The sequence below is a fragment of the Oncorhynchus keta genome, chromosome 7, assembly GCF_023373465.1.
Source record: "Oncorhynchus keta strain PuntledgeMale-10-30-2019 chromosome 7, Oket_V2, whole genome shotgun sequence".
In the NCBI taxonomy this organism is placed as follows: Eukaryota; Metazoa; Chordata; class Actinopteri; order Salmoniformes; family Salmonidae; genus Oncorhynchus; species Oncorhynchus keta.
Genome location: NC_068427.1, coordinates 12,666,597 through 12,685,264, shown reverse-complemented (window position 1 = coordinate 12,685,264; position 18,668 = coordinate 12,666,597). Strand labels below are relative to the sequence as shown.

Genomic DNA, 18,668 nt, shown 5'->3' with positions numbered 1-18,668 from the left:
AGGTGCAGTCAGAAGCACAGGAACACAGGGATCTCCACTGAGCACAGAAGCTGGCACAAATGGGTCTGTCCAATGCAACGACAACACTAGCAATCCTTTTGCCTGTAAAAAAGCCCCCAGTATCACTTCATAATGCAGACAGACCATAGAGTTGGATAGAGGGCGCACTTGGCCCAAAGCCTTTTTTGGCAAGGGTAGTACCCCTTGAGGTAGGCTTGAGGAACCAGCCTGATCGCTGCCTTCACAATTCTGTAAGGGATGGCAATCAGGCTGGTTCCACCAGGCTTCCAATGAGAGCTTTCACCATTTTGAAGTAGTCAACATGGTGGGACTTGCTATGGGTTAACGAACGATCACAAAATTCCATCCTGGTCAGCGGAAGGGTTAAGCCAATGAATTATACTGCTGAGCAAACATTCCACAATTACAGGTGGCAGTTAATCACCAACCTTGGCTTTATACCTGTTTAGATTATACACTCCAGCACAGTAAGTGGTATGCACCTATTCAATCTATGTACAAACTACCAATACACTCATAGAAGTAAAAGAGGAAGACATGGACTACTTTAAAATGGAGATAGCCCTCAATGGCACTTGCCAAGCTGTCACAAAAAGCGGCCATTGCAAAGACAGGAGATGAGCTCTCTAGTACATCTCTATGAGACAGACCTGCTGGTAGAGGTTCTCCCAGTAGTCCTGAGTCATCAGTCTGAACAGAGACAGGAAGGCCCAGCTGAACGTGTCAAAGCTGGTGTAGCCGAAGTCTGGGTTCCGGCCCGCTTTGACGCACCAGAATCCCTCTGGACACAGCCTACAACAAACAACAAGCCTGGGAAACTCAAACAGAATCAGAATCACCATCACTGCATTCCCAATATCCTGTGAAGTCTATTTTGATGTTAAAGCACAAAGTCATGCACGACCGCACGCAGGTACGCACACGCACACGCACACACACAAACAAACGCAAGCACAATCAGTAGTGCATCCTGACAATCAGACACAAATGTAGTAATGTGGGCTCAATCTTACCCAGCACCACTGCCATTTCCACAAAGCAAAGCATCCCTTTTACCTGGGAGGTAGTAATAATTATCTACAGGAAAAAGAGACAAGTCAATCTTTCGTCAACTGCAAAAAAGAGAAATGATTTTCATTCTCACCTCCATCATCACAGCATTGTAACTAGTGAACAGTTCAAAGATTTAGTCCTGAAAAGCCCTTTCCTTTTCTCTTATCTATTGTCTCCCCTTTGACTCCATGGCTGCCCAGGTCCTAGTGTCATGGCCATCCAGGTGCCGTTTTTCCCATTTGGGAGGTGACTCAAAGCCCTCCATGTTGACAAGCTAAACATGCCACTAGTATCATCCACAAACCGGCAGTGTTATGATGAGCAGCCACACTACTTCCCACCAGAAGCTCTTACAAACCCCTCTCAGCCATTCCTGTCATTTTACATTACGCTCTTCAGCCAGGGCTGCTTGTTTGGCTATTAACAATGAGCTGTGACTCACTCACTGTGGTCCGTGGTTACTAGCGTGGCTTTCACCCTCCAATGACTGTCTAAAGCCAAAGAAACATGCTTACCAGGATTATTAGTGTAATTGGTCCAGTTGAACGGGACGGTCTCGTTAAAGTCCCCATCATTATACTCCTTCCCATTAAAGTCCAATGTATCATTCAAGAGGTTGGTTGAGTTAGGACGGATCCTTAAACATTTGTTTCTTAAATTGCCCATAAACAGCTGCAGCCCTACTAGGGCAAAGACACTTAGGCAGAATACAGTGAGGATCATCACGTCTGACAGTTTCTTCACTGACTGGATCAGCGCTCCCACAATGGTCTTGAGGCCTGCAGGACACGACAGAACCTCACTGTTATTCGCATAGGAGTCTTATACAGTGTACGCAAAGAAGAAGTGTCATTTGTATACAATGTGAACATCACAGCATGAAACGTCATCTCCGTTGCTCATATGTTTAAAAACAAACCGTGTGGAGGTGTCCAAAAGAGTTTATTTCCAAAACGCAAAATCCACACATTTTTAATTTTGTGATTTTTTTTCTCACTAGAAATGATTGCTTAATATGTGTGTAAAATATCACTGTTCTCAGATTTGTTTTATTCATAGATTTCTAGATGTGTATTAAAATGTGTTTTATTTTTTCCTAAACGCTATATTTCCGTTGTTTAGCTGGAATGGAATGCTTGTATACAGTGCATTTGACTGTATGCGGTAGTGTCACCTAGCTATCTTAAGATCAATTACCTAACTGTGAGTCTCTCTGGATGAATAACTAAAATATTACGTCAATGATTTACATGCAGATGTTGCATGACTGTATTGATTTGTTTTATATTGATGTCACAAATGTATCATTTCTACAGTCCGTGTTATTTGTTCCTTTGGACTGTGTAAAAACCCTAGCAGTTCTACTTATTTCTCTGAGAGGGAGGCGGATATACACTGAGTGTACAAAACATTAAGGACACCTTCTTAATATTGAGTTGCACCCCCCCTCTCCCTTTTTGCCCTCAGAACAGCCTCAATTCGTTGGGGCATGGACTCTACAAGGTGTCAAATGCATTCCACAGGGATGCTGGCCCTTGTTGACTCCATTGCTTCCCAAAGTTGTGTCAAGTTGGCTGGATGCCCCTTGGGCGGTGGACCATTGTTGATACACACGGGAAACTGTTGAGCGTGAAAAACGCAGCAGCTTTGCAGTTCTTGACACATACCGGTGCACCTGGCACCTACTACCATACTCTGTTCAAAGGCACTTAAATCTTGTGCCTTGCCCATTCACCCTCTGAATAGCACCCATACACAATCAATGTCTCAATTGTTTCAAGGCTTAAAAATCCTTCTTTAACCTGTCTCCTCCCCTTCATCTACACTGATTGAAGTGGATTTAACAAGAGACATCAATAAGGGATCATAGCTTTCACTTGGGTTCACCTGGTCAGTCTGTCATGGAAAGAGCAGGTGTCCTTAATGTTTTTTACACTCAGTGTATAGCGTTTTGGAAAAAAACATGATTATTTGTCTCTCTAAAATGAAACCATCAAGCGATAGATTATTAAAAAATACATGTCTGTCACTGAACAACCCCATGCCATGATTAGATAGTGAAAAAAACACACCAACCTCGGTCATACGTTCTTTAAACAATAAAAGCAAATGTACCAACATTTTTGAAAATGGATATATAGCGTTTTTGAAAGAAGCTCCTCAATTGTCAAAGAATGGTACGCTGGCAGTGCAGTGACACATTCTACTGTCTCAATTGGTGGTCTTACACCATAAGAATGTTTCATCTTTTATATAACGTTCTTTTCTCCACTAGAATTATATGAGCCGTGATAAGCACATCATATTTTCTGACGAAGATCCAAATCCCAGTAATATGTTTATAGCACCACAATGTAGCTTCAAATTAAGTCCCTGGTTGCTCTACGGTTGATTCAGAAAACAAATAAGCTGAGGAGCATAGTTGTTCTAATGGCCAGGCAGTTCTGGCCACAAATTGACATTTGTTGTAGTAGATATTATACCTGTGTGTTAGACACCCTACCAAGAGTTTGGATCAGTAAATATGTCGTAGAGTATAATAACAAAAGCATGAATGTCTGTGAGGAAGGGGCATACGTCACAATCAGCTCTGACATATAACCCACCCTTACCAGACCAAAACACAGTCTGTCTTCACTGAACAGGAACAGTTGAATGAAGACAAACACCAGTCAGGGAGAACACTGACAAGCAACCATCTCAAACAGCGAAGGAAGGAGAGAAGAGCTGGACAGCACCACAAACACAATTAAAGCTGGATTTAAACCATGTCCCATGCAAACAAAATCGACAAGACCCCCAAGGCTGTTCAATAAAAATGAACAAATCAATAAATACAATAGTCTAAAAGCAAGAAATCATTTTCCATTTGAAATGAACTGCTTCAGATTTCTGCTTTTACTGGCAGCATGAGAGGCAAACCTAAAGAAAAGCGTAAAGGTGTAGTAACCCTTCGGCCCCGAAACCTTGTCCCTTAACCTGGCTCTCACCTGGGATGACCGATATCGTTTTCAGTGCTCGGAGAACCCTGAACGTTCTCAGTGCTGACACGTTGCCCAGGTCCACAAACGATGTGACATATCTGTAATAAAAGGGAAGTCGCACACAGACGCCATGACAGGACAACAAAGAGCAGTCGGAGGATACATCACACAAGGAAGGGGCTGGCTGACAGCTGGCAGCAGGCACTCCTTACCTGGGATAACTGAAATAGTTTTCAAAGCTCTCAGTACTCTGAAAGTGCGAAGAGCTGAAACATTGCCTAGTTTTACAAACTCTGTTACATACCTGCAGGAAAATTCACAATTACAATAGAGCTTGTGTAGTTCAAATACATTCATGTCACGTGGCAACGTCCCTAAACCCCTCAAACACCATTACATGGTGGGATAGACAATAGGTCTGAGGAGTCTGAGGAAGGACACTAGCCAAGCTAAGGTTAGACTGAGAAGTGCCTCGATATTCCTCATGTCTGCATGGTATTTGTACTTACAAAGACGTGCAACCATTCCAACACAGTATTGCAAAACAACTGTTGTCTTGTGTATGCTCAAACAATTAATACACTAGCAACACAGAGAATAAACTAACGGGACTTGTTGCCCCTGAACAACAAACAGAATAAATGTATTAAACAACATGAACAGTTGTATACTTGTAACTCCTCTGCCTCAAGCAGCAAAAACAAATGGTAGTGAAGTCTGGTAGCTGTTAGTAGAAATAGGCTAAATGACTTGTAGTGTAGAAGTGGGTTTGTCGTGAGAACTTTACAGACTGAACATTAGTGCATAGTGTTGCCACTAGTTACGTCATACAGCTAGGCACGCAGGATACAGTCTCCTGTTTCAGCTCATAACAGGAAAGCGTGTGAATACTTACGCCATGACAATGACACAGAAATCCAACCAGTTCCATGGATCTCGTAGAAAGGTGAACTTCCCAACACAGAAGCCCCTTGCCAATATTTTTATAAGAGACTCAAATGTATAAATTCCAGTGAATGTGTACCTGTTGGAAACAAAGGGGACTGGTTAGTCGACATAGATCATTGTGGATGTGTATTGTGGATGCATGTCGATTTTTTGCATAAGAGGATGACTTACTCTATATTCTTTGCCCAGTCCGGGGGCTGACTCAGGGTCATAAACGCACAGTTGGTAAGGATGGTGAACATGATTACCATGCTGAACAATGTGGAGGCAGTTGTCAAGGAAACTGAACTGTCCAGAAGGGTTAATTCAATGTTGACATGACATACGATACAACGCCTGACATCGGGCATAGAACGTATCAGGTGACCACATATCTTCAGTACACAAATCACTATATTGCAGTAATTACTAGGATAAAGACATGGGATATAGGATATAGGTTTAATTTGACCTATAAAAAAAACGGAATAAAAAAAAAACATGTCAATGAAAGGATATGAGTGAACCAAAACCTTAATTGATATTCTTCTAAGAGGGTTGAAGGGGTTTAAGACATACAAGGCAGGAGTGGCGTTGAAGCGGAAGATGGCCTTCCCTCGGTTCAATACTATAAAGGTCTGTGTGTGAGAGAGAGAGAGAGAGAGAGACCCCATGAGACTGTTAACACATATTCCTGGTCAGTTAGGAGTGATGTAAATTAACTAGTCACTAAACAAAAATATGTGAAAATTACATTTTTCTCTTTGAGAAGTGATACTCTGTGGTAGAGAGCACAGTGATACTCTGTGGTAGGCCTGGGCGATATGTATATACATATATAAACGTCTATCGTTTCATATTATGCTCTATCGTTTATTTCATTGGTTCGCAAATAACACTCTTTACTGCAATATTTTCTGTCAATTGGACGTCGCTTTGCATTCTTCCACACGTGCCACGTGGAAGGAAATTTGTAACACAAACAAACATGGAGGAGAGTGAACGCGACACAGAGCACGGAGACTGTACCTAAAAGAGGGGTTACGTCGGTCGCATGGACGTGGTTTGGGTATGAAGTCTGACACAGACCAGAAAACCGCTCTCTGCAAAATATACCAGAAAACAGCCCTCTGCAAAATATACCAGAAAACAGCCCTCTGCAAAATATACCAGAAAACCGCCCTCTGCAAAATATACCAGAAAACCGCCCTCTGCAAAATATACCAGAAAACCGCCCTCTGCAAAATATACCAGAAAACCGCCCTCTGCAAAATATACCAGAAAACCGCCCTCTGCAAAATATACCAGAAAACAGCCATCTGCAAAATATACCAGAAAACAGCCCTCTGCAAAATATACCAGAAAACAGCCCTCTGCAAAATATACCAGAAAACAGCCCTCTGCAAAATATACCAGAAAACAGCCCTCTGCAAAATATACTAGAAAACAGCCCTCTGCAAAATATACCAGAAAACCGCCCTCTGCAAAATATGCCGCAGGCCGGTCCCGAAAACAGGCTCAAACACCACTAACCTCTTTTACCACCTACGCAAGAATCATGTGAAACAGTATGGAGTGTCTACGGATGAGACCCCAAAAAGTAGTCGGGTGCTCAAAACAAACCCCCGTCTCAGACGCTGTAAGAGGCTCTGCCCGTGGCACACCATATGGCAAAGAACCACGAAGATGGAAGGAGAGAACAGCTGCCGTAACAACTTACATCGGCAAAGACATGGCCCCAATTTACACGGTTGGGAAACGGGGGTTTCGTGAGTTGGTGCCAACACTCGACCCAAGGTACCAAATGCAAATACCTTTTATTTTTTGAGTATAATTGAAAATGTAATAATAAATAGGCCTGTACATGTGGTCATTTTATATAAACTATTTATTCATTGAATTTACAGAAAATGTGTATATCGTGATATGTATCGTTATCGGGATATGAAATGACCTATATCGGGATATGATATTTTGGCCATATTGCCCAGCCCTACTCTGTGGTGTGGTAAAATGTCTTCCCTGAAATTGTCAGATGGTATCCCTATCGATCCTTGCTTTCCTGTCACCTTGAATACAAAGGCTCTGGTTGGATGACAGCGTGCTCCATCACCTGACCAACACAATAACAACTGAACCTGGATCTGAAAACAGAGAAAGCCTGTGCTACGACAACTCTGGGTGTCACAGCATCACAGTGCCCGACCCAGAGATCTCTCACAGCACGGTACACTGTACACATGACTGGATAGACAGGAGTATGCATCAACATAAACACTTTGCTCAAAATATTATGCAGATCCAAAGTTGAGGGCTACTGTATCCAAAAACCATAAGCTACTACATCCGTTATGCAACGTTACAGACAACTGTGTGTCTATGCTTTCCAAGACTGCCATAACCCTTCACAACTCCTTCAAACACCCCCTTCCTTGGTTTCAAAGCCCAGCTCTTTGTGAAGACCAATCCAACTCACTTTCTGGTTGCTGTAGAAGGTGTCCAGGTCCTCCAGTGGTGTGGACACCAATCCTTTGGGAATGTCCCCGTATATGAGTGGCAGTGATTTGCCTGCCTCCAGGTCACTGCTGGGCTTGGGTCCGTTGTCGCCATCGTCATTGGGCTTCCCCTTGGGTTTCTTGGCGTTCTCCTCAGCGATCCGCCTCTCGATGGCATCAAGGGACTCACGACAAAACAGCCGGAAGCTGTCTGGTCCTGGAGGTACAAGCAGCTGTGCCATCTTTTCATCCTGCACATTCAGAGCGACCGGCTAGCCTCCTTCAATAGAAAGGACTGGAGAAACAAGAGGGAGAAGCTCCAGTTAGAGGCAAGTGTAGTGACTCTGTATCAACTCCTGAGGCATGGACATCCAAAGAACGACATAAAACCTCCGAAATATTTCTACTGAAGGAAATGTGCAACCTGTATGAGTTTAGAACACAGTGACTTGGACAATATTCTTCCGATATAATCTTACACTCACAATCATCCAATGTCACACGGATACCAGTGACAAAGGGAAACAGAAATGCTTTCCATACCGCATCTCTTTGGCAGTATAACAATCAATATGAGGTACTTTACAGTCTATTCTTCACACCTATTACTTTACTTTAAAAAAAACAAGCCCATGAGTGGAGGGAGATCTGCCTGTGGATCCCCCAGAGGACAAGTAGTAATCCTTTATCAGCCTAGGGAGACCTGACTTCACTCTTTAATCCACAGCAACTACCTGGTAATAATAAAATCAGACTTGCCATATAATACAGGCTTCTAGTTTAACCCATTACTCTCTGCTCCAGAGCCAATCCTACCGACAACAGCTAGAAGGCATGGTTTCGTTCCGAGCCCAGAGTTTCCACCTTAAAATGAGTAAAGAAATTACAGAGGGAGAGGCAGATGTTCCAAATAGGCTCAGAGAGTTGTAAGATGATGCACCGGGACACTGCAAGGGCAATATCGAGCATCCCTTTTACTACAGCTCCCCTCTGCATCTGTCCCGCTGTGGAGAGGCCTCAGCTTTATCTTCTATCTCATAGGCTTTATAGTGCAATAGTGTCATAAAATAAGTCCATTGTTTGTCTTGACAGATCCAAGAAATCAATCACTAACACATTGATTTGTTACATATAACAGAAAAGCAAATCCTGCCTAAGGCAGCATAATACACTATAATATAAATACCTTAATAGCCAGCTACACACAAATGTTAATTCATATGAACCTGAATTTGGAACGTTCTCATAAGTGTGTGTCATCAGCATTTGTACTCTATACTACTCACACATCTTCTATTCCCTTTAATGGCTAGAAGCCACATCTAATTTCCCTTCATTAAATGGAAGAAGTCATTAGGAAATGGCTTAGTTTATCTGTACAGAATTGGCCAGTTGTAGCTGTGTATCAAATTCAGCTACAGTAGCTTATCTAGAATTCCTCCCTTAATGCATCTGACATGTTGACTCCGAAGACAAAAGGCAACCTTTATAGTTGCCTTTACAGGTATGAGTGCATGCACGGAAGGAGCAGAGCACATACACAAGTAGAAGCAGTCATGAAAAGAGTACAATGAAGAGCTGACATTCTGCATTCTGAATAATATAACCAATTATTCAGAATGAAATATTTTATATCGTTGGCTATAAAAATATAAATGTTACATTAAAACACGGATGAATGACTAATCTATGTAGTATAGCAAATATTTTCTATTAGTTTAGAGTCTTTTTATGTTAAGTGTCTTTAAACCTTTTAGAGTTTTCCCACTGGGCACAGACATCAGTTGAATGTCTAGTTTTGATTTGTCTTTGATTGAGTTGTCAATGAACATGACTTCAACGTAAAGATCAACACACATCTTAACCATGTAATTGGTTTTAGGTTCAAAGTTGGGTGAAAAAAAAGACAAACATTCCTGAAATCTTTTTTTACGTTGATGACTTTGTACAAATCCAATCAGTTTTCCACGTTGATTCAATGTCATCACATTGAATGTTTTGGTTGAAATGATGTGGAAACAACGTTGATTCAACTAGATTTTGGCCCAGTGGGTACCTTGCTTGACGAAACAAAATCCCCCAAAATTGATTTAAAGATGAATGTAAATGTCTGTATGAATCATTGTATCTTTTATACGTGCACCACTTCCCAAAAGGTATATAGGTGAGAATGCGCCGTGATGTAAAAAAAAAAATACTTCCTGGCTTCAATGGTATCTGGGAGCAATCCCCACTTTCCAAAGTAATCGCTGAGGTGTTGGAGTCGTGCTATAATCCTGGTACTAACCTTTCTCTAGGCTCAGGGAGGTCGGCCTCTCCATCGGACCTACTACAAGCTGTTTAGCCTTCCATTTATTTTTAGATTGCTTCTACCAGAGAATACAGGTAAACGTTTGGTCACAATCCAACTGCAAGACAACAAAAAAAAACAGGCACAATCATTCATCCATATAACACAACAACTCATTCAACACAATATAAAATAATGTCATTATTCCTATAACCTTGGTACATCAAACTCAATGTGCATTAAGATAATAAACAGATAATAGACTCGATACAAGATGTCAACTAGAAGGAATTCAGTCAAACGTATCTTACAGTCAGATGTGACCGCAGGTGTGTGGCCAAACTGTATCCAGCGAAAACATGGTGACTGTTGGCAGCGGTTGAAGAATTTCTGTTGGGTAGGCTATGTCCTGGGTTAACTCCTCGAATCTATGTTTATTGCCATACTGTAAATACTGACTAGTGATTAGACTTAATATGTGAGCCAAAATAAATACTGAAGCGACTGGCCACCAAACATAGGCAGCATAAACAGATGGCCGCCATCATTCGAGCTCCCAAGAACGATAAGGCTTCATGCCACAATGTCTATCGCTCTGTAGCACTCACATCTGTAATCATGAAGTGTTTTGAGAGGCTGGTTATGGCACACATCAACTCCATCATCCCAGACACCACTCCAATTTGCATACCATCCCAACAGATCCATAAACGACACAATCTCAATTGCACTCGACACTGCCCTCACCCACCTAGGTAAGAGGATTACCTTCGTGAGAATGCTGTTTATTGACTACAGCTCAGCGTTCAACATCATTGTCCCCTCCAAGAACATCACCAAGCTTAGGACTCTGGGACTGAACACAGCCCTCTGCAACTGGATCCTGGACTTCCTGACGGGCTGATCCCAGGTGGTGAGGGTAGGCAACATCACCTCCGCCATGCTGACCCTCAACACGTGGGCCCCACAGAGGTGTGTGCTTTGTCCTCTCCTGTACTCCCTGTTCACCCATGACTACGTGGCCATGCACGACTCCAACACCATCCTCAAGTAGGGCTCCCGAGTGGCGCAGATGTCTAATGTACTGCATCTCAGTGCTAGAGGCATCACTACAAACCCTGGTTTGATTCCAGACTGTATCACAACCGGCCGTGATTGGGTGTCCCATAGGGCGGAACACAAATGACCCAGCATCTTCCGGGTTAGGGTTTGGCTGGGGCAGGCTGTCATTGTAAATAATAAGTTGTTCTTAACTGACTTGCCTAAAGGTTAACTAAACATTTTTAAAAGTTTGCTGACAACACAACGTTGATAGGCCTGATCGCCGGCGATGATGAGAAGGCCTACAGGGAGGAGGTCAGTGACCTGGCAATGTGGTGCCAGGACAAGAACTTCTCCCACAATGTCAGTAAGATAAAGGAGCTGGTCATGGTCTACAGGATAGCACCTTCCTAGATTGCATGGCACTACAGAGGGTGATGCAGACAGCCCAGGACATCAGGGGCCGAGCTCCCTGCTATCAGCTAATGGGGATTCTAATAAAATACCAAATATCAAAATCCAGCACCTCCAAATCAGGCAGTGTGAAAGGAAGGCCCAGAAAGTCAATAAAGACTCCAGCCACCCAACCCATAGACTCCGCTTCCTTATGGCAAGCGGTACCGGTGCATCAAGTCTGACACCAAAAGGTTCCTGAACAGCTTCTATCCCCAAGCCATAGAACTGCTAAATAGCTAACAAAATGGCTACACAGACTCTCTGAGTTGATCCTTGAATTTTATTTGTATTTTTGCAGTCTATGTACACTCACAGGGCCCAATAAACTCATGCACAATGACACTCTAACTCACACAAACACTCACTCCATCATTTGCTCACATACACATAACATGCACATACATTTATACTGACTCTACACACACACACACACACTCACATACAATCAACATATACACTGCTGCTACTCTGTTTATCATTTTACCTGATGTCTATTCACCTTACCCCTATACAGTTGAAATTGGAAATTTACATACACTTAGGTTGGAGTCATTAAAACTAGTTTTTTAACCACTCCACACATTTCTTGTTAGCAAACTATAGTTTTGGAAAGTCGGGTTAGGACATCTACTTTATGCATAACACAAGTAATGTTTCCAACAATTGTTTACAGACAGTGGGTCAGAGGTTTACATACACTAAGTTGACTGTGCCTTTAAACAGCTTGAAAAATTCCAGAAAATTATGTCATGGCTTTAGAAGCTTCTGATAAGCTAATGTAATTACTTGAGTAAATTGGAGGTGTACCTGTGGATGTTTTTCAAGGCCTACCTTCAAACTCAGTGCCTCTTTGCCTGACATCATGGGAAAATCAAAAGAAATCTGCCAAGACCCCAGAAAAAATTGTAGACCTCCACAAGTCTGTTTCATCCTTGGGAGCAATTTCCAAACACCTGAAGGTACCACATTTATCTGTACAAACCATAGTATGCAAGTATAAACACCACGAGACCACGCAACTGTCACACCTCTCAGAAAGGAGACGCATTCGGTCTCCTACAGATTAAAGTACTTTGGTGCGAAAACTGCAAATCAATTACAGAACAACAGCAAAGCACCTTGTGAAGATGCTGGAGGAAACAGGTACAAAAGTATCTATATCCACAGTAAAACGAGTTCTATATCGACATAACCTGAAAGGTCGTTCAAAAACCGCCATAAAAATGCCAGACTACGGTTTCTCAATTGCACATGGGGACAAAGGTCGTACTTTTTGGAGAAATGCCCTCTGGTCTGATGAAATAAAAATAGAACTGTTTGCCCATAATGACTAATGTTATTTTTTGTGGAAAAAGGTGAGGCTTGCAAGCTGAAGAACACCATTCCAACCGTGAAGCATGGGGGTGGCAGCATCATGTTGTGGGGGTGTTTTTCTGCAGGAGGGACTGTTGCACTTCACAAAATAGATGGCATCATGAGGAAGTAAAATTATGTGGATATATTAAAGCAACATCTCAAGACATCAGTTAAAGCTTGGTGGCAAATGGGTCTTCCAAATGGACAATGACCCCAAGCATACTTCCAAAGTTGTAGCAAAATGGCTTAAGGACAACAAAGTCAAGGTATTGGAGTGGCCATCACAAAGCCCTGACTTCAATCACATAGAAGATTTGTGGGAAGATCTGAAAAAGCATGTGCGAGCAAGGTGGCCGACAAACCTGACTCCGTTACACCAGCTCTGTCAGGAGGAATGGGCCAAAATTCACCCAACTTATTTGTGTGAAGTTTGAGGAAGGCTATCCAAAATGTTTGACTCAAGTTAAACAATTTAAAGGCAATGCTACCAAATACTAATTGAGTGAATGTAAACTTCTGACCCACTGGGAATGTGATGAAAGAAATAAAAGCTGAAATAAATCATTCTCTCTACTATTATTCTGACATTTCAGGTTCTTAAAATAAAGTGGTGATCCTAATTGACCTAAGACAGGGAATGTTTACTAGGATTAAATGTCAGGAATTGTGAAAAACTGAGTTTCAATGTATTTGGCTAAGGTGTATGGAAACTTCTGACTTCAGCTGTACATATCTACCTCTATCACTCCACTATCCCTGCCCATTGTAAATATGCTACTGGAACTGACTGACCCTGTATATAGCTTACTTACTTTCTTGTGTTCTTATTTCTTGTGTGTTTTTGTTCCACCTTGTGTTATTTGTAATATTACATTGCTATTGATTACTGCATTGTTGGGTTTAGAGCTGTCAAGAAAGGCATTTCACTGGACTTGTGCATGTGACATTAAAACTTAGAACTTGAAACCAGTGTTTCATATAGGCCTCTAGTATCTATTGCACACAACTATGAGCTGCTAACGTGCTTCAGATATTTTTCTTCATCTGCAAGCTGTTGCCTTGACATCAAGACCACGAGGAGGCCAGCAAAGATGGCAACTCATTTGTCTCCTTTATCGTTCACTGACCTCAAATGACACCCCTTTTGTTTTCTCTATCTTTCACCATGCATATTAGCCCTGTCCTGTTCATCAACAAAAACTGAGGAGGGGCCTTGACCTCAGTGACCTACACCCCCAGCCTTCCCCTCCATGTTTCATTAATTCAATCAGGTTATCCTCTTTCACATGGAGTTGACAGAAACCCCATGGTAAGCTACTGGTCTCAATGTGCTTTTTTAGCCTAAGTGCTGGTATGTTTTTTCTCTCTTGTCAACACATTATGGAATTATCATGGACAATTGCCATGGCTGATAAGGAGTTAGCAAGAGACGGGCACTCAGGCTGAAGTGTTTTAGTCTTCTTACTTGAAAAATGTACTGTGAACTCGGGAACAATGAAAAGACTCTAGGGAGGGAAGTAGCCCAAGGCTATAGACATGATATAGCATCGATTATTTCAAACATAATTCCCATGCATTATGACGTTTTAGTAGCTTGTTGTGTAGGCAAAAACATTTAGGCATTTCATAGCATCTGCATATTTCCTACTGTAGCCGACCATAAACCACATTGAAAGTCCAATTTGAGTTGCTCAGTCTGTTATCAAAATATACAATCCCAAATCAATCTAACAGAGCAACTAAGGCTACTTGCTCGACCTCTCTTTCGTGGACGGGTGCTGTTGATTGACGGATTCTACCGGGTAGTCCTACTTTTCGCGCATGTGCTGCTGTCCATGGTGCTCAAAGGATAACCGCACTAGACTAAACTCAGAAATGCCAGTGGGTCTATCAGAAATGCGTGATATCCTCCCTCCAGAGTGTCTACTCGTGTGAATGGCACTGATTTATCCTCGATTATTTCACAAGAGATATGCCCAAGAGGGAGAAATATAACGTTTATGCCATTACTCACATAAGAGTGTACAAAATGATGCAGTCGAACTAACTATTCAAATCATACTCGCCTTCGGGGTATATCACTTAGCCAACTGTAAATCATGTTCAATTTCATGACAAAATGGGTCACTCATGCAGGGAAATGTATGATATGATTTAGGAAAGTTGAGATAGGACTTAAATGAATAAAAGCGCTAGGAATTGCTGTTTTGTCGACTACCCCAACGAAATGGTACAAAAGCAACGTTCTATATCAGCTCCAAAGGGCAAGCAACACTAAGTGATTGAGGTAAAATAGCTTACATATGTGTTAACTTAACCAATCAAACAGAAGAGTATTGAGAATGTATGCCACATATCGTATTTATACCGGCAGCCAATAAATGACACATTTATGACATCTGCTTGACTATTGCCACAACCTTGACACGCATCTAGCTGACTGACTTCTGTATGTTTATGCATTTCTGCGTCTCGTCCATAAGAAGGTCCACCCTGAGAGGCGCGCTGAGGGAAAGTATATAGAGATATGGCGCTTGTAACGCCAGGGTAGTGGGTTCGATTCCCGGGACCACCCATACGTAGAATGTATGCACACATGACTGTAAGTCGCTTTGGATAAAAGCGTCTGCTAAATGGCATATATTATTATTATATTATATATGTCCACACAACAGAAAAGGAGCAAGGTGTACGGATACATTCGAAAATGAATAACTTGATTAGGCTAATATGTTGGATATGAATATGAATATGGCCGCATGCGATGATACAGGAGGGCATCAAACAAGTTACCTTATCAATGGTAGATATGACGTACAACTGCTGTCGCCATATTGGAGGCTTCAATTATTTCCATGGAGAAGGCGCTCTCATAGCAAAATCTCCGCCCTGCCCAGCGAGTCTGGTAGAACCAACACCCTCAAGTCACCCTTCCCATTCACATACACGACAGTAGGCTATAGCCAAGAGCCCACAACCACTGCTTGCATCACGCCTGGATTTTTCTGAAGAAAAAAAATGGGCTAAGTTGTAGAATGATTTGAGAAGTCTGACACATTTAGCGCGTCGGCGACACTATAAATAATGTAGACCTACCTATACATTGTGATGACTTTAAACAGAAGGGTTACGATTTATAGCCTATAAAATATATGTATATGGAAGAGTTAAGACAGGCCTATGTCGCAGATAAATGCATACAAACATGTTTTGCTCGTGGGATACAGTAAAATCGTTCTTTACTGGTATATGTTCAATTCGCATAGTCTTTATATGGCAATAATCATATGACAGCTTATCTAGTCCCAGGTGATGAAGTGTTGGCTACAGTAGGCTATTTGTCCGTCTAATCCAACGTCGCTAGCCTTATTGCCACTCTGTTGACATTAATATAACAGGTTGGAATACCTGGAAATGACACCCAATTATAAACACCATTGATGGGTCAGCTGAAACAATTCTGCAGCAGCAGACGGGACACTATTATGATCACAGTGATCAATAACATTCGATTCATATATCCGCTCTAACAAGGTTAAACTAGGCTACAGTATTATATTTTGTGTTGAACTATATTCTCTATGGGAGATTGGACATGCCGAAAGAACAATGTTTTCAGAGGTCAGAGGGGTTGGGTTAAATGCGAAAAGACACATTTCAGCTGAATACATTCAGTTGGACAACTGACTAGGTATCCCCTTTCCTTTCCCCTTATATTTCATGCCTGATCCAAGGTTTGATCCATTGACGTTATAAGAATAAGGTTTGATCACACAAATCTGTAACAACTAGCAGGATCATAGTATTATCTGCTAAAGAGCTTATTTCACCCAACAAGAATTACCTTTAAAACCTACGCCACAGTTTTTTTTATTTATTAATAAAATACAGATCTGTAAAATCTGGTAATCCCCTGTCAAAATGACAAGATGCCCATAGTACGGATTAGCCTAAACTACATTATCTGAGTATATATATATAATAAGGCCTATCATAATTATTTGAATAGGTCAGCTATAGGTTACACATCATGGAATATTATGTTACCAATAACGGCTCATTATTGTATCAGGGCCCTCCAGGCATCTTCTTTACCCACATTTTTCCATCAGCCTTGCAATGCTTCACTTTTGAAAAATAGAGACAGCCCCCACTCCGTTTTCACCTGAGACATTAAAGATGGTAGAAATACATATTTTTGAGAGATTTATTTAAATTACGCAATCATTTCCCACCTTTGGGAAGCCCTAGGGCATCCTTTCCCATCCCCTATACTTACCATTCGTTTTTCATCCAAGGCAGGTAAAGACAATAATCGCTAGGCACGCCTTGATGTTGCTTTCTCCCGAGTAAGGTGATTGAAGGACACATGTGTATAGTATACTTGACTAAGTCAAATGTGTTTTCTTCTTTCGATCTAGTATTTCCCAGAGATGGACAAAAAAAATCACAGGAGAGCGTGATTAACTTGTTGCCACAGTCGTCTTGTTCAGAGCGTTCTGTTGCTCTTCCGGTTGTTACCGGGTACTAATGACGGCAGAGAGTCGGGGTTGTGTGCGTGATCAGAAATAATGTCTGTCTGTGGTCGTGGATATCGGGAAGAGATAATGGACAGCCTACAGTTTAGTATCACTTAAATTGTGATTATTTGTAGGCATACCTACTGTAAAGAACATTCTAAAAGAACATTCTAAAAGTGTTAGTCATCTCTGGATGTTGGTGAAGTATGGGGGCAGTTTCTGATACACACAGTGCGTGACTGTGGTAATACGATGTCAGAGTGTGTTTTTCCTCATTATGAAAATGCTGAAGGCTTCACAACACATACACATTGTCACTACAATGTGTGCATCAATTTTTAAAAAACACATTGTGGCACTAGACAGTTTCATATCATATTAGTATAAAATACCAGATTTCTGTGTGATTTCTTAGTATTTTCAAACATTTTTATTAGAGGAAATCTGTGACAAATAAGAAGGCAGAGAAATGCACTTATTAACAAGTGTGAATATTGCCCTCTGTCGTTCTAGCCCAAAAATAACCCCAGACTATATGCTTTCAAGTGTTCTGATGGCACCTGGTGGCTGCAGGCAGCATTGTTCAGGGATCTACTCCACTGCACTGCTCTTTGTACATATCATTCATGTGCTGAAATACAGCAACCATCAATTCTGTGTTTCCAGAAAAAAAAGCTTTATGAACATCTTTGTAGTTTTCCATTCAACATGAGAGGATCTCTTTAGTCTGATCCTGACTAGAGGTGTATGAGTGAAGGGAGTACATATAGATTGGTGTTACAATGGGGAAAAATGGGTCAATTGGTCAATTCCAATGGGACTCATTTTTAATTAACTTAATTTAGATGAATCTCTACAGGTTTTGTTTTCTGTGTAAATTCATTGTGTTGCCAAATGGGCCCACGCTGATGTATGACCAACAAACCGCTGTGGGACATTTACAGACTTCCCTGTTAAATGTTTTTCCCTGGAGCCTTTTTTTCATTTCGGCACATTGCTGGGTTCATGTTGCTATAGCACGGTTGGCCAGTGTGTGACTTTCCACCCTAACCCACTTCTCTGAATCATCATTAACTACACTGACGGGTTCAGTAATTTCTAGAACATCAGTGCTCAAAGACAGGGATCCTAATGGATGGTGCCCTAGTGAGCCAGCGTTTGTCGGAGTGCCAGATAGCCAGACAATGGGTGCGTTCCCCTGCCTAGACATTGCTGACGAATACCCAGATTTTACAATGCCTGGACAAGTATTTTACTTATCAGCTAACCGCATCATATGTTACAGCAATCTGTCAGTTGGTGACACAGTCAATGATGTGGCACGCAATCATTGGTTGATGCATGCAACATCTGAGCAGGGGGACGTGACCAATGTGACCCAGACTGAGCTAATTCAACCCTGGGCAGCACAGCATGCATCATGGGAAGTTCTTGAGAGCGATGCCATATGGAACCATTTTTGGGTCTCCAAAGAACCATGAATGGGATGTTCCTTTAAAGAACCCTACCAACATAAAAAAAAAAC

The 18,668-nt window shown here is 41.7% G+C and overlaps 1 protein-coding gene across 2 annotated transcripts in view; it reads right to left on the bottom strand.

Annotated features, from left to right (window-relative positions):
* The window catches only part of scn1laa (sodium channel, voltage-gated, type I-like, alpha), a 45,594-nt gene extending 28,454 nt beyond the window's left edge, over positions 1–17,140 (bottom strand). Inside the window, exons 1-9 of one of the 2 annotated variants that reach the window (XM_035773345.1) lie at positions 16,903–17,140; positions 7,462–7,775; positions 5,505–5,623; positions 5,178–5,267; positions 4,954–5,082; positions 4,065–4,156; positions 1,590–1,853; positions 1,035–1,098; positions 672–813 (exon numbers count right to left, since the gene is read on the bottom strand). In XM_035773345.1, coding sequence (XP_035629238.1) covers positions 672–813; positions 1,035–1,098; positions 1,590–1,853; positions 4,065–4,156; positions 4,954–5,082; positions 5,178–5,267; positions 5,505–5,623; positions 7,462–7,722 — 1,161 coding nt within the window. In that variant the 5' untranslated portion in view covers positions 7,723–7,775; positions 16,903–17,140. Of the gene's footprint in view, positions 1–671; positions 814–1,034; positions 1,099–1,589; positions 1,854–4,064; positions 4,157–4,953; positions 5,083–5,177; positions 5,268–5,504; positions 5,624–7,461; positions 7,776–16,902 lie in introns of those variants that run through there. The other variant, XM_052521987.1, reaches the window with a different exon arrangement.
* Between the last annotated feature and the right edge of the window lie 1,528 nt (positions 17,141–18,668).